This window comes from Protopterus annectens, chromosome 1.part1, assembly GCF_019279795.1.
Source record: "Protopterus annectens isolate FY-2018-M chromosome 1.part1, PAN1.0, whole genome shotgun sequence".
NCBI lineage: Eukaryota > Metazoa > Chordata > Ceratodontiformes > Protopteridae > Protopterus > Protopterus annectens.
In genome coordinates this window covers 130,349,999-130,376,438 of record NC_056726.1, presented here as the reverse complement: position 1 = coordinate 130,376,438, position 26,440 = coordinate 130,349,999, and the positions used below count along the sequence as shown (strand labels likewise).

General features: G+C 44.3%; 1 protein-coding gene across 1 annotated transcript in view; it reads right to left on the bottom strand.

Moving 5' to 3' along the window:
- SERINC1 (serine incorporator 1) overlaps positions 1–26,440 on the bottom strand; it is a gene marked incomplete at its 5' end in the record, with an annotated part of 787,452 nt that overhangs the window by 568,765 nt on the left and 192,247 nt on the right. The window contains 1 exon segment of the mRNA XM_044073769.1: positions 21,201–21,338. Coding sequence (XP_043929704.1) covers positions 21,201–21,338 — 138 coding nt within the window.

Here is a 26,440-nt window from a genome sequence, read left to right as displayed (position 1 = left end):
TAAGGTGTCTTGAGGCAGGTGCCACGGAAGAATGTGTGACACATTGCGCAGGAGTGGATACAAGTGTTGCAGGAGTGGATACAAGTGTTGGTGAGGCCATTCTGGAGCAAACAGAATCATTTTTGGATTGTCCTGTCTGACTTTTAGTAGGACTTAGGGGAGCAGAGGCAGCGGGGTAAAAGCACAGACAGGTTTTTCCAGCTGAATGATAGAGCATCCACTTTCCAAGATTTTTTGTGATGAATTCTTGTGCAGAATTTGTCCATCTGATAGTTTTGGGGAGAGGCAAAAAGATCTATGTCAGGTCTCCCCATTTACGTGTCAACATTTTGAAAACTTGTGATTCCAGTTTCTATTTGTGTGGGTCCATAAGATTTCTGCTTAGTTCGTCTGCCAAGGTATTTAGCTTTCCTGGCAGGAATTGAGCTTGAAGATGTATTTGATAAGTCAAGGCCGTGTTCCATAATGCCATGACTAGTCTGCAAAGGGGGTTGTACCCCCTGCTTATTTATGTACCACATAACTGTGGTGTTGCCTGTCTATCTGTAGTTGTCCTGGATGAAGGTAGTCCTTGAAGGCTGTCAGAGCATTCTGTACAGCTAACATCTCTTTCTGATTGATATGTAGGTGCATTTGATTTGGGCCCCATTTGCCCTGAATGCACTTTCCTGCCAGGTGAGCCCCACAAGCATAGTCTGATGCGTCTTTACCCAAGCATAGTCTGATGCGTCTTTAGTTAGGGTTTAGGTGGCAGGGGGTGGAGTGAATGACAGTCTCTTGTTTTGGTGGCAGGCTTCTGCCCACCAAAGGAACTCTAGTTGCAGGCAAGGAATAATAGGAATCATTGTTTCCAGGCTGTGACAATGTTGACTCCATAAACTTTTTAAGTACCACTGAAGTTTCCTCATATGCAATCTTGCATATGGAATTAGAAGAATGCAGGAGAACATGAACCCCAAGGCTTGCAGAATTTGCCTTGCAGATAGCAGGGTTTTTGTAGCCACCTGTTTGAATTAAGTCACCAATTGAATTTGGTTTTCTGGCGTAAGGCAAGTCATCTGGGCAGTTGTATTCAAGCTTGCACCCAGGAATGTAATTTTTTTGAGAGGGTACCAGTTGTGATTTCTTTTCGTTTATAGTGTACCCTAGACAAGTTAGAACCCTTTTTACAAATGCCAGATGCTTTAGAAAAATCTGCCTGAATTAGCCAATCATCCAGGTATGGATATATTTTAATATTTCTTTGCCTGCAAAATGCAATTACGGGAGCCAGGCACTTTGTGAAGACCTTGGGCACAGTAGATAAGCCAAAGGGCAGTGCAGAGAACTGGTAATGCAAGAAGCCTGCTTTGAAGCGGAGTTATCTTCTGCAAGATTCCCGGATTGGGATATGCAGGTAAGCCTCTTAAGTCTAGAGTTACCAACCAGGCATCTTTGCCTAGCATAGGTAGTAACTGTTGAAGAGTCAAGCATGTTGAATTTTGGATTGTTCAGAAATGCATTTAGAGTGGATAAATCCAGAATTGGACACCATGATTTGTCTTTTCTGGGTACCAAGAAAAGTCTTGAAAAGAAACCTTGTCCTTTTTCCTCTTCTGGTACTGGTTGAATAGCCGCCATATTAATGAGGGACAGAACTTGTTTCTGGGCCTCTGCCCAGTGATTTGGGGGCAGATCTGGCCATCCATTTGGGATTGGCAATGTGTGGAAATGTAATCTGTATCCCTAGGATACTATATTCAAAACCCATTTGTCCTGGGTAATAAGTTGCCAGTTTTGAACATGAAGTGCCAGTTTTCCTCCCAAAGGGGCGGCTAAAAGTTAAGTGCTTGGTGATTGTAGAGGAAAGTCACTGAGAGTGTTTACCATAGGGAGAGGTGCCTTGTTGTTTCCAGATTTGGAAGTGGAGGCACCCCATTGTTTTGTTCTAAAAGTTCTTGTGACTGAAACCTGCAGCCTTTGGAATGTCTGGATTTGACTTGAGTGGCTTTCGAGGGAACTGGAAAGGACCATTTCTTGGTAGGCCAGTGTCTACTAAATCTTGCAGGCTGCACTTGTAAGAAATCTTTCACAGTTTGCATAGATTTAGTTTTATCTTCCATCCTGTTTAACACTTCTTCAGCCTTATTACCAAACAGATGGTCCTGTTGTAAAGGAGCATCCAACAATTTTGCTTTAACATGGTCAGGCAGAGTTTCCTCTTTTAGCCAAGCATGCCTTCTTAGCACAAATCGAGTTACAGCAGCCCTGCAAGAGGCTTCCAAGGAATCAAAACCACATTGCAAAGTACGTTTTCCAACTTGTTCAGCTGAATGTAATAAATCCTGCAAATCTTTATTTTCCACACAGACAGAGATTAACATCACTTTCTGTTTAAGTAGTCCCATGATATGCTGTTGATATTTAAGCATATGAAATTGACAGTTTAAAGCCCTGATTGCCAAGGTTGCAGACATGTAAACCTTCTTACCCAATCTGTCCAGGACCCTGGAATGTCTATTCGAAGGGGTAGGATTTTTAGCAGTAGAGGCCTTAACGCCCTTGGGACCCTGAGAAATGGTTTCAGGATCAGCAGTAGGATTTTTGAAAAGGAATTTGTGGGAGTCAGGAACCCTATAGTATCTGTCTGGCTTACTAGGAGCCAGAGGCAGAGAATCAGGAGTCCTACTGGATTCTGAATAAACATCATCAACAATGTCTAGAATGTGAGGTACAGCCAATGGCCTATGCTGAGGAAGAAGAAGAAAATCCCTAAGTCTCTTTTTAGATTCAGAGAAATCCTGACTTTCCCAGTGGAAATGTTCCCTTAAAGTATGTAAAGTTTCTCCAAAAGAGAAATCCTCAGGGGGAGAAGCAGAAGGCATGGAATCTTCTGCATCAAGAGTCCTCATAAGTAGGTATAGATAAATCCTGTTCAGTAGAAGAATCAGAAGTAATAAGTAGAATTCTGATCTGAAGATTCATAGTCAGTGCCTTGTCTAGACCTCTTAGCAGGAGGGGGTTGACTGCCCCTGATCAAGGTAATTAAATCTTTAGCCATTTTTATCACTTGTTTTTTAGGCATAGGGGCCTGCACACGTGGCCCAAGCGTCATTTTTTTAGACATAGAAGTAGATTTTGGCCTTCGTTTTGAAGATGGCATCGGTTTGCTATACAAATCTTTAGGCCTGAAAACACCCTCAGAAGCCGGTGCCTGCACAGTGGCTCCGGAACAAAATCAGGTAGAGATATCCACGGGTTCAATACTTAAAGCATCTCGCGGCATACCGGACTCCGAATGGGTCTCAGTAGAGGCCTGCGAATCAAAAGTAGCAGGTATCAGGGGCTGCGAAAGTGCCTCAGCGAACTAGCGACTGGCATAGGAGAAGCGTTGTTGTCAGTTTTGGACCTAGACGGTCTGTCTCTGTCTTTTTCTTTACGTTTTTTAGGTATTCCGGTAGTCGGATTGCTAACTGATGTCATTTCTGGATAGTTAAATGTGAGCCAAAATATTTAGAAGCAAAAATATACCGACGTTTAATAATGTGTTGAATAAATCTAGCACAAAACCGACAGCAAGGTACGTTATGATCAGGGCCTAGGCAAGGAATACAGTACAAATGAAAATCCTTATGAGGTATTTGCTTCCCACAAGTAATGCAATTATTAACTTTTACTGACATCGGTAAGGAGCAAGAAAAAGTTTCTCCAACGGGGTACTTAACTTTTAGTTGAAGACTTCAGTTCTGAAACTCGAAAACAAAAATTTCAGACGTCGGCCGACCAGCACTTGCGAACTGTTTCTGCTTCAGGCAACGCATGGCAAGAAAGATTGATGTAATGGTGTACGCTGCATGTTTTATACCCCTGACGTTATGGAAGAAGGGACAGCAACCAACGCAGGACCCAATACTTTGTTAATCAGGCCAACTGAGGGCAACCTGCTAGCAGATTACCCAAATGTAATGACTGCAACAGTGAAACACAAAGAACATCTGATAGTGCGTGTAGCTTGCTTTGAAGCGTAGGCCAAGATTCCCTGATTGGGATGTGCAGGTATGCTTCTTTTAAATCTAGTGTTGCCAACCAGGCGTCTTTGCCTAGCATAGGAAGTAATTCGTAAAGAGTCAGCATCTTGAATTTTGGAATCCCCAGAAAGGTGTTTAGATTAGACAGGTCCAGGATAGGAAGCCATGATTTGTCTTTTCTGGGTACCAGGAAAAATCTCGAGTAGAAACCTGGTCCCTTTTCCTCTTCTGGTACCAGCTGAATAGCTCACATGCTTAAGAGAGAAAGTACTTGTTTTTGGGCATCTGCCCACTGATTTGGGGGTAGGTCCAGCCACCCACTTGGTGTTGGCAATGTCTGGAAGTGAAATCTGTACCCCTGGGACACTATATTTAAAACCCATTTGTCCTGGGTAATGAGATCCCAGTTCTTTGCGTGAAGAGCAATCTTTCCCCCCTAAAGGGCAGTCAGAAGATAAGTGCTTGGAAATTTTAAAGGAAGTCATTGAGACAAGTTTACCATAGGGGAGGAGTCTTGTTATTCCCAGACTTGGAAGTGGAGGCCCCCCACTGCTTAGTTCTGCGAGTCCCCTGGGACTGAAACCTGGGGGTTTTGCTGTGTGTTGGCTTGAGAAGACCTGGAAGGGGCTGGAAAGGACCAATTCTTAGAGGGCCAGTGCCTACTAAATCTAGGATGCTGAACTTGTAAAAAAAACTTAGTTTGCATAGATTTAGCTTCATCTTCCATCTTTTTAAGAACTTCTTCAGCCTTGCTGCCAGACAGGCGGTCCTGATTTAAAGGAGCATCCAACAATTTAGCTTCAACATGATCAGGCAAAGATTGCTCCTTAAGCCAAGCATGCCTTCTAAGCACAGACCCAGTAACAGCAGCCCTGCAAGAGGCCTCTAAAGAATCAAAACCACATTGCAAAGTATGTTTTCCAACTTGCTCAGCAGAATGCATTAAAATCCTTTAAGTCTTTATTTTCCACACAGTCAGGAATCATCATTTTCTGTTTAAGCAGTCCAATAATATGCTGCTGATATTTTAACATATGAAATTGGCAGTTTAAAGCTCTAATGGCCAAGGTTGCTTAAGTGTAAACCTTTTTACCCCATCTATCCAGCGCCCTGGAGTCTCTATCAGATGGGGTAGGATTTTTAGCAGTAGAAGCCTTAATGTCCTTGGGCCCCTGTGAAAGAGGCTCTGGATCTGCAATAGGATTTTTGAAAAGGAATGTGTGGGACTCAGGGACCCTGTAGTATCTGTCAGGTTTACTGGGAGCAGGAAGCAGGGAATCAGGGGCCAAACTGGATTCCGAGAAGGCATCAACAACGTCTAGTACAGGAGGAATAGCTAAAGGCCTATGCTGAGGTAGGAGAAGGAAATCCCTAAGCCTCTTTTTTGAATCAGAAAATTCCTGGCTTTCCCAGTGAAAATGCTCCCTTAGAGTATGTAAGGTTTTCCCAAAAGAAAAATCCTCAGGAAGGGAAGCAGAGGGAATAGAGTCCTCTGCATCTGAATCCTCATAAGTAGGTAAGGACAAATCCAGGTCATCAGAAGAGTCAGAAAAAACAGAATCCTGATCAGAAGATTCATAAGCTCAGCCATAGGCCTCTTAGAAGGGGGGGTGGCTACTCCTGATTAGAGTTATTAGGTCTTCAGCCATTTTTATCATTTGTTTATTAGGCATAGAGGCCTGAGCATGTGGCCAAGGTGTCGGTTTTAGACATGGATCGAGATTTAGGCCTTAGTAATGAAGGAGGCGTCAATTTAATATGCAAGTCCGTAGGCCTGAATACACCCTCAGAAGCCTGTGCCTGCACAGCGGCTCCGGACCCATCCAAGGTACAGACATCCGCGGGTTTCATAGTTGAAGCATCTCAAGGCATACCAGACTCCGAATGGGTCTCAGTAGAGGCCTGCGAATAAGAAGTAGCGGGTATCAGGGGCTGCAAAAGTACCTCACTGAGTACTGGCGACTGGCTTAGAAGCATTGTTGGCAGTTTTGGACCTCGGCGGCCTGTCTCTGTCTTTATCTTTGCATTTTTTCAGAATCCCGGCAGTCAGATGGCTAACCGACAACATTTCCGGATAATTAAACTGAGAACCAAAATATTTAGAGGCAAAAATATACAGATGACAGATAGTGCGCTGATTAAATAAAGCACAAAACCGACAGCAAGGTATGTCGTGGTCAGGGCCCAGGTAAGGAATACAGTACGAATGAAAATCTGTATGAGGTATTTGCTTTCCACAAGTAATGCAATTATTAACTTTTACTGACATCGGTAAGGAGCAAGAAAAAGTTTCCCCAACGGGGTACTTCGCTTTTAGTTGAAGACTTCGGTTCTGAAACTCGAAAATGAAAATTTCAGGAGTCGGCCGATGGGCACTTGCGAACTGCTTCTGCTTCGGGCACAGCACGGCAAGAAAGACTGATGTAATGGCGCCGGCTGCATGTTTTATACCCCTGACGACCTGACGTCATGGAAAAAGGGATAGCAACCGACGCAGGACCCAAGACTTTGTTAATCAGGCCGACTGAGGGCAACCTGCAAGCAGATTACTCAAATGCAATGACTGCAACAGTGAAACATGATGAAAGTACAGTTGTGCACCTACCATAAATGTAGATGTTTGAGTGTATTCACTGTTGCAGTCATTACTCTTGGGTTATCCTGCTGGCAGGCTACCCGCAGTCAGCCAGAATTCCAAAGTCTAGGTCTGGCGACGGTTGCGGCCACCTCGTCCCTGACGTCAAGTGCGCCAGGGGTATAAAAGATGCAGCCGATGCCATTTTCTTCAGATTTTCCTGCCCCAGATGTCAGGTGCCCCAAATAGGTAGGCTGAAAAATATACCAATCAGAAATGCATACACAAAAATAACATTTCCATCTACAAGCAAATACACCAAAAAGGTTGTATAAGATAGAGAAGTGCAGATAAGTCCCAGCAAAGAGAAGGGGGGTGGTGGGTGGGTAACCTGGACTGCAACAGTGAATACACTCGAACATCTACATTTATGGTAGGTACACAACTGTACTATGTTCATCGTGTTTCACTGTTGCAGTCATTACTCTTGGGTAGAATCCCAAAGCTGAGGATGGGTGGCTGGGCTAAATAGGATTAGGAGAAGTTTTGAGGCCCTGCAGAACTGCAGTGGCGAAGCCTGCTCTGGACTTAGAGTAGAGAAGCAAGTGGTAGTGCTTTGTAAAGGTGTGCACTGAACTCCAAGTTGCAGCCTCTAAGATTTCTTTGGTTGGTAGTCCTCTGAGGAAGGCTGCTCTGGTGGAATGAGGTCTAATGCCCTTAGGGACTGATTTGCCATGTTGAAAGTAGCAGAAATGGATGCAATGGCCTATCCATTTAGAAATAGTCTGTTTTGAGATAGCCTTTCCTTGTGATCCTGCAGCATATGACACAAAGTTGCTCAGTCTTTCTGAAAGCTTTAGTTCTGTCCAAGGAGAAGCACAACTGCCTGTGTATGTCCAAAGAATGCAGAATTTTCTCACCCTTGTTCTGTGGATTTGGGTAAAAGGTAGGCAAGTGAATGGTTTGGTTGAGGGCCACACTGGACACCACCTTATGCAAATGTAGGGTTAGTCCTCAGAGAAACCCTGTCTGGATGAAAAATGATGAAAAGTTCCACAGCCATGAGTGCTTGTAACTCCGAGACTCGCCTTGCAGAGGTTATGGTTGGAGCAGAGCTGTTTTCCAGGATAAGAATTTTATATCTGCTGTTGATGCTGGCTCGAAAGGAGGCACTGTAAGTTTTGCCAAAACATAACTGAGGTCCCAGGCCAGAATTGGTGCTCTCCTTGGAGGCCTAATGTTTCTGGCCCCTCTGGGGTACTGCCTTATTAAAGGATGAGAAAAGATAGGTGGTTCCGTATTGTAATGTGCAGAAATGGCAGAGGCATGAATCTTAATTGATGAGAAAGAAAGGCCTTTGTTCAGCATCTCAGTTAGGTATTGTAAAGTCTGAAGAATATTTGGTACAGACGTGTCAATGCCTTGTTCCTGGTTCCAAGCACAGAATCTCTCCCATTTTTCTGCATAAGATTTTCTGGTACTGGGCCCCCTGGCCATTTTTCTGCATAAGATTTTCTGGTACTGGGCCTCCTGGCCTCCAAGATAACATCCATAGCAGCTTTTGAAAGAGGAGTGTTCTGAATGGCTACATTATCCGCCATGTGGCCAGGTTTAAGGTCCTGAGTTAGCTGTGCAGGATCTGATTGTTTTGTTGGGTCAGCAAGTGAGAAGTTTGAGCGAGGCAATATCCATGCTGGACCTTGAGACAAGCTCTTTAGGATTGGATACCAGCGCTGGCGTGGCCAGTCTGATGCAATCAGAATAATTTTTTGGCTTCTCTTGTCTGACCTTTAGGAGTACTCTGGGAAGGAGAGGCAGTGGGGGAAAAGCATATACAGTTACATTTTTCCAGCTGAATGACGGGGCATCCACTTTCCATGCTTGCTTGTGGTAAATCCTTGTGCAAAATCTCTGCAATTGACAGTTGTGAGGGGAGGCAAATAGATGTATGTCTAGGCATCCCCATTTCCTTATTATCATGTTGAAGACTTGTGGATCCAGTTTCCATTCGTGGGGATCCATGAGGTTTCTGCTTAGTTAGTCTGCCAGAGTATTTGTTTTTCCTGGCAGGAATTGTCCTTGCAGGTGAACTTGAAAAGCCAATGCTGTGTCCCATAAGGTCATTGCTTTGCTGCAGAGGGGGTAGGAATGTGTACCTCCCTGCTTGTTTATGTACCACGTGACCGTAGTGTTGTCTGTCTTTTATCAGTAACTGTCCTGGATGAAGCAGATCCTTGAAAGCTGTCAGGGCATTTTGTACAGCTAGCATCTCTTCTTCATTGATGTGAAGATGCATCTGGTTTGCAGGCCATGTGCCCTGAATACATTTTCCTGCCATATGGGCCCCCCCAGGCATAATCTGATGCATCCGTTGTCAGTGTCTGTCTGGCTGTTGGTAAACTGAATGGCAGACCCTTGTTGTGGTGACAGACTTCTGCCCACCATCGAAACTCCTGTTGTAGGCAGGGAATGAGTGCAATTACTGTCTCCAGGCTGTGGCAATGCTGAGTCCAAACACTTTTCAGATACCATTGTAGTTTCCTCATATGGAATTAGAAGAATGCAGGATGCCATGAAACCCAAGGCCTGCAGGATTTTCCTTGCAGATAAGTTGTTTTTTGTTGCCATTTTCTTGAAGTAAGTAGTCAGTGGTTTTTTGCTTCTCTGGTGTGAGATAAGCCATCTGGGCAGTTGTATTTAAGCTTGCACCTAGGAATATTATCTCTTGAGAGGGCACTAGTTTTGATTTCTTTTTGTTTACTGTGTATCCTAGGCCAATTAGTAATCTTTTTACAAACGCCAGATGCTTTAGAAGAGTGTCTTTGTTCTCTGCTTGAATTAGGCAGTCGTCCAGGTAGGGATATATTTGAATTCCTTTTTGTCTGCAAAACGCAATTACTGGTGCCATGCATTTTGTAAAGACCCTGGGCGCAGTAAAAGGGCAGTGCAGAGAATTGGTAAATCATTGAGCCAGCTATGACTCTGAGGTATCTTCTGCAAGACTGTCTGATTGGGAAATGCAGGTATGCCTCCTTTAGGTCCAAAGTTATGAGCCAAGCCCTCTTGTCTAGCATGGGCAGTAGCTGCTGAAGAGTCAACATTTTGAATATTGGAACTTCCAGAAACATATTTAGTATAGACAGGTCCAGAATTGGTCTCCAGGTTTTGTCCTTCCTGGGTACTAGGAAATGTCTGGAATAAAATCCTTGCCCCTGCTCTTGTTGTGGTACTTGCTGAATGCCCCTCATGTCCATGAGGGCTGTAATTTGTTTTTGTGCCTCTGCCCATTGATTGTGTGGCAGGTCTGGCATGCCCTTTGACCTTGGTAGTGTGTGAAAATGGAACCTGTAGCCTTGGGACACTATGTTCAGGACCCATTTGTCTTGGGTAACTATTTGCCAATTTGAGGAAAAAAGTGGTAGCTTTCCCCCTAAGGGGGCTGTCAAAAGAAAACTGCTTGGAACTGGTAGAGGAAAGTCATTGGGACTGTTTCCTGTAAGGTTGTGATTTGTATTCTCCGCTTTTGGAGGTAGAAGCACCCGATTGTTTAGGCCTGTATGAGCCTTGGGGCTGAGATCTGCCTCTGGGACGCCTGTATCTGCCTCTTTGTGGTCTGTCTGAGACTGTAAAGGACCAATCTTTAGAAGGCCAGTTCCTGCTAAACCTGGGTGGCTGTACCTGTAAGAAATCCTTGACTGTCTGTATGGATTTTGCTTTATCCTCCATTTTTTTCAACACCTCTTCTGCTTTAGTACCAAACAAAGTATCATGCTGTAATGGTGCATCGAATAATTTTGCTTATGATCAGGCAGATTCTGTTCCTTTAACCAAGCATGTCTTCTAATAACAGAACCTGTAACAGCGGCCCTGCAAGAGGCCTCCAGTGAATCATAACCACATTGCAAAGTATGCTTTCCCACTTGTTCACTTGCATGCAATAAATGCTGCAATTCCTTGTTCTCTGAACATTCAGTATTTGTCAACATTTTCTGTTTAAGTAGATACATTAAATATTGCTGATATTTAAGCATATGAAATTGACAATTTAAAGCCCTTACAGCCAGGGTGGCAGAAGTGTAAACTTTTATCCCCCATCTGTCTAGAGCCCTAGAATCCCTATCAGAGGGGACAAGGTTTTTTGCAGTGGAAGCTTTAACCCCCTTGGGACCCAGAGATATAGTTTCTGGGTCAGCAGCGGGGGTTTTATATAGGAATTTATGAGAATATGGGACCCTGTAGTATCTGTCTAGCTTAGCAGGTGCAGGGGAGTGTGTCAGGGGACAGTCCGGACTCTGAAAATACATCTACAATGTCTAGGACAGGTGGAATAGCAAGGGGTCTGTGCTGAGGAAGCAGAAAGTCTCTGAGCCTTTTCTTAGATTCAGAATAATCTTGGCTCTCCCAATGGAAATGCTCCCTCACAGTATGTAGTGTTTCCCCAAAATAATAGTCCTCAGGAGGAGAGGCTGAAGGAATGGATTTCTTCAGCATCAGAATCCTCATAGGGAAGCATGGAGTAATCCTGTTCAGAAGAGGAATCAGAGGAAATAGATACCTGATCAGAAGAATCATACTCTGTCTCTTGCCTAGGCCTCTTATCAGGAGGGGGATGGGAGCCCCTGATCAAAGTAATTAGGTCTAAGGCCATTTTGAGCATCTGTTTTTTAGGCATGGAAGTCTGAGTAGGAGAATGCTGTACTTGTTTCTTTGTCTTTAGAGCTGCTTTAGTCTTTAAAGCTGAAGATGGCTCAACATATAGTTGTGTAGGTCTGAAGACACCCTCAGAAGCCGATGCCTGCTCAGCGGCTCCGGACCCATCTGAGAGAGTGATTTCCGAGTGTCCAATACCTTGACTTTCCAGAGGCCCAGTCGGCTCCACGTGGGAGTCGGTAGCGGGCACCAGGTGCTGCGAAAGCACCTCACTGACCGGGCGAACCGGCGACTGGCCTAGAAGAGGCTTCGTCGTCTGATTTGGACCTCGGATGCCTATCCTTGTCCTTGCGTTTTTTGTAACCTCCAGTTGTCGGCTGTTCCGCCGGCATTATATAATTAAATCTTCAGCCAAAGCAATGAAATGCAAAATCGAACAGACGCTTGATAGTGCGTTGGTTAAATCTAGCACAAAACCGACAGCAAGCAACGTTGTCATCAGGGCCTAGGCAAGGAATACAGTAAGAGTGAAAATCCTTATGAGGTATTTGCTTCCCTCAAGAAATACAATTGTTAACTTTTTCTGACATCGGTCTGGAGCAAGAAAAATGTTTCCCCAATCGGATACTTAGCTTTGATGAAGACTTCGGTTCTGAAATTCAGATTTGAAAATCTCAGGAGTCGGCCGACCGGTACTTGCAAACTGCTTTTGCTTCAAGCACCGCGCGGCAAGAAAGACTGAAGAAAATGGTGTCGGCTGCATTTTTTATACCCCTGGTGCACTGACGTCAGGGAAGAGACGACAGCAACCGACGCCGGACCAAGACTTTGGAATTCTGGCGACTGCGGGTAACCTGTCAGCAGGATAACCTAAGAGTAATGACTGCAACAGTGAAACACGATGATCATCATCACAGGAACTTTCTTCTGCGAGTCCCTTCTTAGTGGCCACCGCCACCAACCATGGCATCAACAGGCACACGCTTGGACCAAAACTGTTTATCCTCTTATGATTTTGTCATGCTTCCTGGGAATTGGCTCAATGGGGGTCTGGATCCTTCCATGCCCACTGTGAGACCAAGTTAATGAGCTCATCAGCAGGGGGGTGGGAGGGGGTCACCCAGGAAGTAGATGGGCCGGTATCGAATGCCTCCAGGAGTACAGATTCTTCCGATGAAGGATTGCTGGACTTCCAGCCACCTCTCTGTTTCAGGACTTCTAGGACGGCTCCGAATGAGACATCAGGAGATGACCATGGGGACCCTTTATCCTCATCAAAATCTGTATCTTCTGTGACAGAATCAGGGGAATCTAAATGCTTCCTCTTACTTGTTTTTCTTCTTAAGGACATCTTCACTCTGGGGAGGTGTCAGAAGTGTGGATACCCTGATGGGAAATCTGGGGTTTTGGTAATGGCTGTCCTTGTGGAGAGGAAAGTTGAGACTCCAGACACAGAGATGGGACAGATGTATACAGAGGATCCAAGGGAGTAGGCACCATCTGAGTCAAAGGTGCAGACAGGGCTCTCTCCATGGCCGCAAAGGCAGACTGCCCTGGAACGGGATAAGATCCCAGATAAGACCCTGCTCTGAGAGCTCTCCTGATTCAACTGAAATGAAGAGCTCAGAGCAAGCCTCAGACCCAAGGATAAAGGTTTTTTATTTACTTACTGTAAAGCTAATGGTTATTTTTGTTTAATTTATTAACAGAGTGAAACGGCTCATAGAACTCTTTCAACCATGACTCATGCCAAACAGGAAAAAAAAAACAATGACTTTAAAAAAAAAAAAAAAAATAAGAAGGATTTAAACAGTACTTGATTAGGAACATACAGGAGAAAAGAACAATGCTTGTGTTTAGGAACATACAGGAGAAAGGAACAATGCTTGTGTGAGTGAAAGTTGTTCTGTTAAAAATATAACGGCGAGTTAAATATATGCACTACATTCAATAAAATCATACATTAGAGTATGTTGAACTGAGTAAGCCAATTTGCCTTACAAAAAAGGTGGTAAGAAAAGATGTTAGGCTATTGCATGTTTCTAAACCATTTGCATTCACTTTGTTTTATTCACCGATTGCCCCACAAAATATTTTTCTACTTGAACTTCTGAGAGAGACCAATAACGGAAAAAGTAGTTTTGTACTTACAATAAATGTAGATGTTCGAGTGTATACACTGCTGCAGTCATCACACTTGGGTTATCCTGCCGTCAGGCGGTCCCGCAGTCGGCCCGAGTTCCAAAGTCTTGGTCCGGCGTCGGTTGCTGTCGCTTCTTCCCTGACGTCAGTGCGCCAGGGGTATATAAGATGCAGCCAACGTCATTTTCTTCAGTTTTTCTTGCCCCAAATGTCAGGTGCCCCCAAAAAGGTAAGCAATGCAAATTGCTAATAAAACATACACAAGAAAAGCTTTATGTTACCAGTAAACACTTCCCATAGGCAGCAAAGGGTAGAATACCAGGGTAAGTAACAGCAAGTAAGAGGGAAGGAGGGAGGGTAACCTGGACTGCAGCAGTGTATACACTCAAACATCTACATTTATGGTAGGTACAAAACTGTACTATGTTCATCGTGTTACACTGCTACAGTCATCACACTTGGGTAGAATCTCAAAGCATAGGTAGGGTGGCTGGTTCTATAAGGCATTAGGGGTGGCTATAAGGCCCTGCAGAACTGCAGTGGCAAAGCCAGCTCTGGATTTAGAGTAAAGAGGCAGATGGTAATGCTTGCTGAAGGTATGTACAGAACTCCAAGTTGCTGCTTCCAAAATGTCCTTGGTAGGTACTCCTCTGAGGTAGGCAGTTGAAGTGGCTGTTGCCCTGGTGGAATGAGACTTAATGTTGTTAGGTGCAGTTTTCCCATGCTGTGTATAGCATAAATGTATGCAATGGCCTATCCATTTTGAAATGGTCTGTTTTGAAATGGCTTTTCCCTGTGTTCCTGCAGCATATGATACAAACAATTCCTCAGTTTTTCTGAAAGCTTTAGTTTTGTCCAAGTAGAAGCATAACTGCCTGTGTATGTCCAAGGAATGCAGTAGTCTCTCCCCTTTATTCTGTGGATTTGGATAAAAAGTTGGCAAGTGAATAGTTTGGTTTAGAGCCACACTTGATACCACCTTTGGCATAAAAGTTGGGTTTGTTCTTAAAAATACCCTATCTTGGTGAAATATGATGAAAGGTTCCACTGCCATTAGTGCCTGTAATTCTGAGATTCTTCGTGCTGAGGTTATTGTCAGGAGCAGAGCAGTTTTCCAAGAGACATATTTTAAGTCTGCTGAGTTAGCTGGCTCAAAAGGAGGTAAAGTTAATTTCTCCAAGACAAAGTTGAGGGCCCAAGTTGGAGTTGGTGCTCTACGGGGCGGTCTTATGTTTTTAGCCCCTCTGAGGTATTGCTTTACCAAAGGATGAGAAAAAATTGGTGGATCTGTGTTGTAATTAGCAGAGATGGCAGAGGCATTGATCTTAATGGATGAAAAGGAGAGGACCTTGTCCAGCATCTCAGACAAGTACTGTAGTATCTGAGGAATATTTGGGACAAGAGGGTCAAGGCTGTGAACCTGGTTCCAGGCACAGAATCTCTTCCATTTATCCAAATAGGTTTTCCTGGTACTAGGCCTTCTGGCCTCCAGAATGACATCCATACCAGCTTTGGAGAGAGGCATTGTTTGCTTGACTAAGGAATTTGCCATGCAGCCAGGTTTAAAGTCTTGAGCTGGCCGTGCAGTATCTGATTGTTTTGCTGAGTCAGAAGTTGCGAGATTTGAGGCAAAATCCATGGTGGTCCTTGTGCTAAGTTCTTTAAGATTGGGTACCAGTGCTGGTGTGGCCAGTCTGGGGCAATCAGGATCATCTTTGGCCTTTCTTGTCTGGCTTTTATGAGTACCTTTGAAAAGAGAGGCAGTGGTGGGAAAGCGTATACTTGTAGGTGTTTCCAGCTGAATGAGAGGGCATCCACTTTCCATGCTTGTGGGTGGCAAGTCCTTGTGCAGAATTTCTGTAGCTGGCAATTCATTGGGGATGCGAACAGATCCATGTCCAGGCTCCACCATTTCTGCGTTATCATCCTGAACATTTGTGGATTTAATTTCCACTCGTGCGGAGATCCATGATGTTTCTGCTCAAGTCATCTGCCAGTGTGTTTTTCTCTCCTGGCAGGAATTGTGCTTGCAGATGAACTTGACAGGTTATAGCTGTGTTCCACAAGGTCATGGCTTGTCTGCAGAGGGGATATAAATGAGTGCCCCCTTGCTTATGTACCACATAACTGTGGTGCTGTCTGTCTTTAGTAGTAGTTGTCCTGGATGGAGAAGGTCCTTGAAAGCTATAAGAGCATTTTGTACAGCTAGCACCTCTTTTTGATTGATGTGAAGATGCCTTTGTTCTGTGTTCCACTTGCCCTGAATACATTTTCCTGCCATGTGTGCTCCCCAGGTGTAATCCAAAGTATCTGTTGTCAATGCTTGCCTGGCTGTGGGTTGAGTGAAAGGCTGTCCCTTGTTGAGGTGACAGGCTTGAGCCCACCATCGAAACTCCCGTTGAAGGCAAGGAATAAGTGGTATTACTGTTTCCAAACTGTGACAGTGTTGAGACCAGACATTCTTTAGGTACCATTGTAGTTTCCTCATATGCAGTTTTGCATATGGAATTAGTAGTACGCAAGATGCCATGTAACCCAAGGCCTGCAGAATTTTTCTTGCAGGGAGTTGAGTCTTTGTTGCCATTAATTGGAAATATTGAGTCAGTTGTCCTTGCTTGTCTGGCGTGTGAAAAGCCATCTGGGCCGTTGTATTTAAGCTGGCACCCAGGAATATTATCTCTTGTGAGGGCACTAGTTTTGATTTCTTTTCGTTTACTGTGTACCCTAGGCAAATTAGTAGTCTGTTTACAAACGCCAGATGCTTTAGAAGAATGTCTTTGCTCTCTGCTTGAATAAGGCAGTCGTCCAAATATGGGTAACTTTGAATTCCTTTTTGTCTGTAAAATGCAATTACTGGTGCCAGGCATTTTGTAAAGACCCTGGGCGTAGTAGATAAGCCAAAGGGCAGTGCAGAGAATTGGTAGTGCATTGAACCTGCTAAGAATCTGATATATCTTCTGCAATTTTGTCTGATAGGGACATGCAGGTATGCCTCTTTGAGGTCCAATGTTACGAGCCAAACTTTCTTGCCCAGCATGGGAAGAAGCTGGTGTAGTGTCAACATTTTGAAACATCCAGGTAAGTATTTAGAGAAGAAAGTTCCAGAATGGGTCTCCAGGCTTTGTCCTTTCTGGGAACCAGAAAGAGTCTTGAGTAAAATCCTTGTCCTTGCTCCTGTATTGGTACCTCTCATGTCCATGAGTGCTGTAATTTGCCTTTGAGCCTCTGCCCATTGATTTGGTGGCAGATTTGGCATTCCTTTTAACCTTGGCAGAGTGTGAAAGTGGAACCTATAACCTTGAGACACAATATTGAGAACCCATTTGTCTTTGGTGATTAATTGCCAATTGTGACTGAAAAGTGTCAGTTTTCCCCCCAAGGGGGCTGCCAAGAGAGATGTCTGGCAGCTGTGGTGGGAAGTCATTGTGTCTGCTTTTTATAAGGTTGAGGCCCGTCTTGCCCTTCTTTCTGGGTTGAAGTACCCCATTGTCGAGGCCTGTTAAGTACCTGGTGGTTGACCTCTGCCTCTTGGACGTCTGTATCTGCCCCTTTGAGGTCTGTCTGAAACTGGAAAGGACCACTTGTTGAACAATGTCTGCTAAATCGAGGAGGCTGAACCTGTAAGAAATCCTTCACCGTTTGCATAGATTTTGCTTTATCCTCCATTTTCTTTAACACCTCTTCTGCCTTAATTCCAAATAAAACATCCTGCTGCAAGGGTGCATCCAATAACTTTGCTTTTACATGATCTGGTAAGGTCTGTTCTTTTAACCAAGCATGCCTTCTAATGATGGACCCTGTAACTGCTGCTCTACAGGAGGCCTCTAAGGAATCAAAACCACATTGCAAAGTATGTTTTCCCACTTGTTCAGCTACATGCAATAAATCCTGCATTTCCTTATAGTTAGGAAGATCTGAATTTGGAAGCATTTTTTGTTTCAACTGAGACATCAAATATTGCTGATATTTAAGCATGTGAAACTGGCAATTTAGTGCTCTCATTGCTAAAGTTGCAGATGTGTATACTTTCTTTCCCCATCTGTCTAATGCCCTGGAATCTATCAGTGGGGACTGGATTTTTTGCTGTAGAGGCCTTTATCCCTTTGGGACCCTGGGAAATCATTTCAGGGTCAGCAACAGGGCTTTTATAAAGGAATTTGTGAGAGTCAGGGACTCTGTAACATCTGTCTGGCTTAACTGGAGCTGGAGGTAAAGAATCAGGATTTAAGCTGGATTCAGCATACACATCATCCACAATATCTAACACTGGCGGAATAGCAAGGGGTCTGTGTTGAGGTAATAAAAGGAAATCTCTGAGCCTTTTCTTGGATTCTGAGTAATCCTGGCCCTCCCAATGGAAATGCTCCCGCATGGTATGTAAGGTTTCCCCAAAGAAGTAGTCCTCTGGTGGAGAGGCTGAAGGAATGGATTCCTCAGCATCAGAATCCTCATAAGGTGGTAAAGAGTGTCCTACGTCTGAGGATGAATCTGAAGAGATGGACACCTGGTCGGATGAGTCATAGTCTGCATCCTGTCTGGGCCTTTTATCAGGAGGGTGGGACCCCCTGATCAGAGTAATTACGTCTTCGGCCATTTTGAGCATCTGTTTCTTAGGCATGGAGGCCTGTGCTGGTGAATGCTGAAGTTTTCTTTGGTTTAGATTTAGCAGAAGATTTAATAGTTAACTGAGTACGCCTGAAAACACCCTCTGAAGCTGCGGGTTGTTCAGCTACTCCGGAGCCCTCAGAAGGGTTACTCTCGGTAGGTCTCAGGTCTGGAGTACCCGAAGCCCCAGCCATCTCCACGTGGAAATCAGAGGCAGCCTGTGGTTCCAAAGAAGCGGTCATCAGGGGCTGCGAAGGCGCCTCGCTGAAAACCGGAGAACCGGCGACTGGCCTAGCAGAGGCTTTGTCATCAGTTTTGGGCCTCAGATGCCTGTCCTTGTCTTTGCGCTTTTTGTGTATTCCGATAGTTGGTTGTTCCAACGGCATGGTGTAATTGAATTTTCTACCAAAATAATGTCGGGCAAAATCAAACCGACGTTTAATAGTGCGCTTGTTAAACCTAGCACAAAACCGACAACCAGTGATGTTGTGGTCTGGGCCTAGGCATGGGATACAATAGGAATGGAAATCCTTATGAGGTATTTGCTTCCCACAAGAAATACAATTAACTTTTACTGACATCGATCTGAGGCAAGAAAAAGTTTCCCCAACAGGGTACGTAGCTTTGTAGAAGACTTCGGTTCTGGATTCGGAATGAAAATCTCAGGAGTCGGCCGACCAGCACTTGCGAACTGCTTTTGCATCGGGCACCGTGCGGCAAGAAGGACTGAAGAAAATGGCGTCGGCTGCATCTTATATAACCCTGGCGCACTGACGTCATGGAAGAAGTGACAGCAACAGACGCCGGACCAAGACTTTGGAACTCGGGCCGACTGCGGGACCGTCTGACGGCAGGATAACCCAAGTGTGATGACTGCAGCAGTGTAACACGAACATCCTAGAGAACTAAATCCTATCAGAGGAAATCTTTAGAGAAGAAATTAGTTCTTCTGGGGACTGGGTTTTACTTTTCTAAGTAACAGAAGTTAACCAAACTTCAACTCAAAGACTCCCACTGCTTTATGAGCCGAAAATGCCCTCAGGATGAGTTATTACCCAAACACTTTAAAACTGGTGAAGCAAAAATGGTAGAATGCGTTACTTCACTATTTCCAGTGGTAAAACAGCACTCAAATTGAAGACTCACTGATGGTGCAACTAATCAAAGTTTTCTTGGGGGTGGGGGCAGATTAAATCACACACAAAGAGTGACATGCCAGAGTAGCGTTAAGAGGCATCAGGAGGACCAGTGTCGGCACTGTAATAATTCAGTACTTGGGTACCAGACATCCCTAATTAAATCAATATGGAAATCAGATGTCTATGTAAGCTGGAAGGCTAAGCTACAGTCAGGGTCAAGCACTAGGTGTGTGGGGACAGACATCCTGGGTGGAAACTACTCCCTGTTCTACTTTAAACCTTCCAAGTGTCAGGCAACACTAAATTATTATGCCTAGTTCCACAGCCTGTCCCTGCACTTAACTTTTCCTGTAATCCCTCTCAAATATTTGTAATACAGCACCGAAGAGCACAGGATCCAAACTAGTTATCAACTCGCTGAATGAAGGAAGGACTCAAAAACAAGCAATCAGACAGAAGTTGACCAGTGTCTCTCTGAACTTCATTCAAAAGGCTTGTTTGTTACCGATGCTACCCCTGAGGTGACTCATAGCTTTTGCTTCATACAGCTAATTTTGTTAAAATAAGATGCTTTCTGTTCCGACTATTTAAAAGCACTTCTTCCAGAAAATCACCATTTTAGAAGCAAGTGAGACAGAAGGGAATAGAAGTATGGACTACAGCATGCTATTTCTTATGCCTCAAAATGAGTACAAAATTCCTAGCTCTTGCAAGTTATGTGGAGAGAAGGAAGCAGCCCTGGCTATGCTCAGCCTACCTGGATTCAACAAGCAGCCTGGGTGCTGGAAGAGTCTGAAGGGGAGAGAGTGAAATGAGCAGCCACTACTTGATTATCTAGCCCAGTGAGAGGAAATGGCGGGTATGTCTTAGCTTTACCTCTCCTATGAATGCCACAGACTGAAGAGGAGAGTGGGTTCTTGAAGGGTTAAAGTTGCTTAGGAATTGTTAGATTGATGTACAAGTGAACATTCCAACCACAGCACATCAAACTTTGGGACACATGCAAAGAGATTAGAAGTATCCAAAGAAAAAAATGTTACTGCAAGGAAAGGCAGCCCCAACAATGTTTGACTGCCACCCTCACAAACAGTGAGTGGCTACAGCCAGCTGGGAAGGAGGAAACAAACGGTTCAATGGGTGGCTGGGGGACGCAGTGGTTAAGCAGGGAAGACTAAAAGTTCCTTAGCATGTTTGACCTAAACATTTTTATTAACCTTAGCACAATGGTCTTTTGGTCCACGCCTAAACAAAATAAGCAACCAATGGAAAAAATGTTCATAGGCAATTACTAAGCTAGCTGCCCTTGTAGGCCATCATTTTAAGCCTAGCCAACTTCCCTTCAAAGGTGAGAATCCAAGCCTGAACCTTGTGTCTATGAAGTAAACACCTTAACCATAATGAAGACTAGGACTTCATCAAAAGCCTTTGGTAGTTTTCACTTGGGACATCACTAGTAAATATCAAAATAAATTAAATTCCCTCTATACTCACACAAGTTTTACATGTATATACCTCACACACATGAAAAAAACTATTTTTGCCAAGACTAGCGTACTTAAAAATGAACAAACTAGTGAAGTGCACAGGAGTGACCACCGGACTTCAGACAAGCAAAAATAAATTCATCTGGATGAACTCTTATTTTAAAGCAGTATTTCACCAAACATCCAAGGCTTAAGGATCACACAAACTCTCATCCAAATGGATGTTCCATTTTTAGAAAAATTGAGCACAGGAATGGCATTTGCCTAATTGCTGTAATTTTGATCAGATTGTGTTCCTGCTGTACCAACACCTCAAATGACCATCAGTGGATTCTGAAGTTGCATGTGCCTCATAACTCTGGTATATAAAAGCTTAGGGTCAACCATGGAATGTACTTGCTGAGCATTGCAGCTCAAAAATCAACAGAAAAACACAAAGCAATGTAGCAGGAGGATACAATGAAGTGTTCTTTCTACAACAGGCTTCCTGAAGTAAGCTTCATAGGCTTTAGCAACCCCACCCCAATGCTTACACAAATACAGAATTTAATTTTATATTTAAAAATAAAGAAAGAAAGAAAGAGTAAATGGCCCTTACCTGCATACCAGCATCTAGAGTTTCCTTCTTCCATCTTTTCTACCCAGGACTCATTCCAAGAGTGAGCAAAGTCTATCAGAAGGACTAGCTGAATTAGGATGAAGCAAAATGCACCAGCCATTCCAACATAAAACCACACTAGAAACAGAGAAAATATGATTACAGCACTAATGTAAGGGCTAACAAATTTTCACAGCTCATGTTACGAAAAAGATATAGCATATACATGTTTAGCTAAAGTATTTTACAAACTGCTTTCTCCAGACATGATTAATACAATAAAGATGTCACAATATAAAATCTTTAGTCGCTTGTTTAATCAACAAGATACAAAAAGAAGGTATGTACTCACCATAACGTTCCACGTGTGTTGTCCATCTCACCTTCATTCTTAGCTGGTTGGGTTCGGAACTGATCCTCAGTTCCGACTCGGCTTACACAAAAGCTCGAGGTCTTCTACTAGCTCATGGCTAAAACCCTATCCTATCATGCCCTAGGAAAACACCCCAGATCTTGCTTGCTGATATAAACAAAAGGTACCAAATAAAAACTGTCAAATACCTTATAGAGCAAGCAAGAAGGTCAGAGAACATTAATCCCCAATTGTATCGGCTCGGTCTTCCAGGAGGCAAAGGCTGGGGGAAGGAGGGTGGGATGCAAGAATGAAGGCGAGATGGAGAATACACATGGAACATTACGGTGAGTGCATAACTTCTTTCTGTGATGTTGTCTGATCTCGCCTTCATTCTTAGCTGGTCGAGACAGCATCCCTAGCACCACCTTTCTTGGGTGGCTCAAGGGAGAATATTCATTAGAACAGTGGATTCAAAGGAGCCCCTGTTCCTGGAGGCCAAATCCACTCTGTAATGAGTGATAAAGGTACAAGGTCTTGCCCATGTTGCTGCAGCACAAATGGTATCAATTGGTAGTCTCACCCAAAAGGCAGAAAAGGTTGCAATGGCTCTTGTAGAATGACCTCTTACTTTGTGGCAAAGTTCCTTGTTTTGAGATTGGAAAGTAAAGGTAATACAATCTGATAGCCATTTTGAAAGTGTGACTTTAGACACAGGAGCACCTTCCTTAGGAGTATGAAAATGATACAAATAATTTGTCAGATTTTCTGAAGTCCTTTGTCCTATGTAAGTAGAAATGTAATAATCTATGAACCTCCAGTTGGTGTAGCATACATTCTGCCTTGTTGCCATAGCTGGGGAAAAACTGGCAGTTCTATGGATTGGTTCAAGTTAGATTCTGAACATACTTTTGGTAGAAGGGATGGGTTGGGTTTGTTTGTAGAGATGCTCTTTGTGGAAAAACATGCAGGGGAGCTTTATTAACAATGCAACTCTGAAACTTTTCTAGCAGAAGTAATGTCTATCAAAAGAATGGTCTTCCAAGACAAACACTTAAGATCGCAGGATGATGCAAGTTCAAATGGGGGAAGAATCAAATGGGATAAGACAAAATTGAGGTCCCATGCTGCTGGAAGGGCTTTAATCGGTGGTCTTAAAAGAGTACCTTTAAGAAACACCTTGCAAAGTCTGTGGGACATCATATTATGGCCTGATTCACCTAGATGGAAATTAGATATCGCTAACTGAATTTGAATAGTAGCTGCAGCTACGCCTTCATTAAATAGCTTTGCTAAGAATTCAAGAATGGACACTACTGGGGTAGAGAAGGGGTCAATGCGATTATTCAAGGCCCATGAAGAAAATCTTTTCCATTTGCTCATATATAGTTTTCTTGCCGAAGCCTTATGAGACAAGATCAGGATATGTGTTACTGACAGAGTAAGTTTAGGGAGCCTGGCTATGTTTGGAATCAGAGCAACCAAGCTGTCAATTTGAGGGCTTGAACGGAGGGGTGGAGCATCCCTGATGCATGTGTCAGGAGGTCTGGAACTGGATCCAAAATCCATGCCTCCTCCTGGGGATAAGGCCAAAGGAAGGGAAACCAGATTTGACGAGGCCAGTATGGGGTGACAAGTATCAAGTTCCTTCCCAACGAACTGGCTTTTTGAAGAACTTTGAGTATCAATGGAAAGGCACAGAGGAGGCCAGAGGGCCAATTGTGTACCAGTGCATCCTTTGGTGACTCCCCGGAGGGGCGATAAGGGAAAAGTTGCTGCTGCATTTGGCATCATGGATGTGGCAAAAAGGTCACAGCAAGGCTGGCTCCATTTGTGGAAAATCTTTTCTGCTACTTCTTGTTTTAGGGACCATTCATGACGCATCAGAATCGCTCTGCTGAGTCTGCCTATTACGTTGGCTTTCCCCAGAATGTGCGTTGCTATTAGAAAGCGTTGGGAGGTCGTCACCCACTGCTATACTCTCAGGGCCTCCTGTCAAAGGGGGTAAAACCTGGTTCCTCCTGGTCTATGTACCACACAACTGACATGTCTGTCTGTATTGTAATAGTCCCTAGTGGAAGAGAGTCTTGGCATGCTTGCAACGCTCTCATCTCTAGGACACTGATGTACAAATGGACCTCGTGCTCCTGCCAAGTGCCTTAGACTGTCCTTCCCAGATAATGCCCCCCCCCCCCCAATCTGGGAAGCGTCCGTGGTCACTTTGGCTAAAAGCAGTGGAAGAACAAAGGATCGACCTAATGTCACATGAGTGGAGTGAAGCCACCAATGAAGGTCTTTCGTGCAAGATTTGGTTATCAAAATTTGGTGTGACGTGGGTAGTGCCTGCATGGACCACTGAGTGAACAGTAGCCACTGCAGAATTCTCATACGCAGATGTACTAATGGAATCATGGTTACTGCTGCTGCCATGGTCCTCAAGACTTTCAGGACTGTTCTTGCTTGTACTTTTTTCTTGGAAAGTAGATTTAGGATCCGATGTCATAGGATTTAAATCCTCGGAGGGAAGTTTTGCCTTTGTTTTTGTTGTATCTAGATCTGCTCCTATAAAAACGATATGCTGAGATGCAAACAAGGCAGATTTTTCATAGTTTACCGCAATTCCTAGGAGAGAGCGGAGATGCAAGCCGGTGTATCTCACTTTCAATAGTAGATGCTCAGTGGTGGTGGTCAGGAGCCAGTCGTCTAGATATGGAAACACTCTGAATCCTAGGTGTCTCAAGTGAGCCACTACTGCTGCCATACATTTGGTGAACACTCTGGGGGCTGTAGTGAGGCCAAAGGGCAGAGCACAGAAATAATGACTGGCTCCCAGCCAAAAGCGCAGGCGTCTCCTGGATCGCCTGTTCATTTTTATAGGGTAGTACGCATTCTGGAGGTCTATAGAGCACATCCAAATGTTTTGTCCCAGAAAAGGGAGTATTGACTGCAGTGTTACCATCCAGAACTTTGACTTTCTTACTGATTTGTTCAATTTGGGTGAAATCTAGGATGGGTCTCCAGTCCCCAGTTTTCTTTGGAACTAAGAACCCTGAGTAAGCTCTAGATCCTATTTGGTCTGTGGGGACTGTTTGGATGACTCTTTTGTCTAGAAAATTTTCTACTTCGAGTTGCCTGTTCCCTTTGACTGGGTGGAACATCCGGGATGTTTTTTGTGTTTTGTACGGGGAAAGAAAAGGGTATGAAGTAACCTCTGGATACGATACTTTGTACCCATTTGTCTTTTATTTTTAGCCAGGCTTCTGAGTACAAAGACAAGTGACCCCAACTGCCTTCAGAGGTGGACAGGCAGGCATCGGTTCAGGAGAGCTGAAAGGGCTTACCAAGGAATGCTTCCCTGTCATCCTGGTTTTGCGGGCCCCCTCAGCCGTGTGGTCGGCGTCATCCATTAGTACTTCCCCCTCTACCCCTGTGGAAAGAATCACTATTTGTGTCCTGGAAAGCTCTCAGATTTCCGAAACCACATTTTTCCTCCTTTTTGACCCTTTGGATAAGGTCTGGTAGGTAGGGATAAATGGACTCCTATGGCAGAGTGTCTCCTTGTTCACACCTGGTTAGTGCATCTTTGACCTTTGGCCCAAACAAGTACAACTCATCTAGAGGGGCGTTTACAAAGGAAGATTTAAAGGGCTTGCAAAGTCACACAAGCGCATCCAGGAATGTCTCCTTAGGGAAATTCCTGAACCCACTGCTCTGCTCCCCCAAACCGCTGCATAAGAAATGAGCCTCATGGAGGAGTTGACCACTGAATTTAAGGTGGAGAGCTGACAGAAAAATTTCTCCAATACCCTTTCAGCTGCTGAACCTTGGAGGGTATTCTCCTAGCTTTTTCTGGAGATCTCTCTGAAGTCTAGTAAAAATGAGTCCAATAATTCAGCGATCTAAGTGCAAAAGTCGCTGAAGAAAAGATGCGCTTTCCGTATCTGTCCATCGTACGGGACTTTGTTTGGCAGATGGATGGAAGAGGACGTCTACAAGAGTTCCTTTTAGGCGGCTGCTGCCACCACCATAGCATCGACTGGGACTCCTTTAGTTAGAAAGTTTTTATCTGTTGGTGCTGTGATGAATTTGTTTGGCCTCCGAGGAACAGGTTCCACTGAATCTGGAGATTCCCACGTCTTTCGACCAAGGCTATCAGTTCACTGAAAGGCAGACACACTCAAGTGTCAGAATGGTGAGACCCAAAGGCCTTCAGCTATATAGACAACTCCTCAGAAGGGCTGATGGACTTCCAGCTGCCTCTCTGTTTTAGTATTTCCAGGATGTCCGCAAAGGAGACATCCTCAGAGAGTGACCGTGGGGACCCTTTTGAATCATCAAGGTCTGTATCCAAAGTGATGGACTACTCTGGAGAGTCTAAATGCTTCCCCTTGAGGGACCCCTTCAGAAGGACACTGGAGAGGTTTTGGAAGACAGGGGTTCACCCAATGGGGCATCCTGAGGCCTAGGGTTTCTGTACCTCTGTGGCTACAGTGATGCAGAGACAGACACGGTGCCTTTGCAGGAAGGATGCCCGGACCAGAGTGGACCTGTCTGGAGACAGCACTCTCATCACCTCAAAAGCCCCCGCCCCCGATCTGAAGAAACTCCCAGCGCTGAAGAAAGTACAATTGTGTACACTTACCATAAATGTAGATGTCTGAGTGTATTCACTGTTGCAGTCATCACATTTCGGTTATCTGCCTGCAGGTAGCCTTCAGCCGGCCTGAATACCAGAGTCTTCGATTCCTGTGTCAGATGCTGTCTCTTCTATCATGACATCAGGTCGTCAGGGGTATAAAACATGCAGCCTACACCATCACATCAGTTTTTCTTGCCCCAGATGTCAGGTGCCCCCACAATGGGAAGCAAATATATGTTATGGTACCCT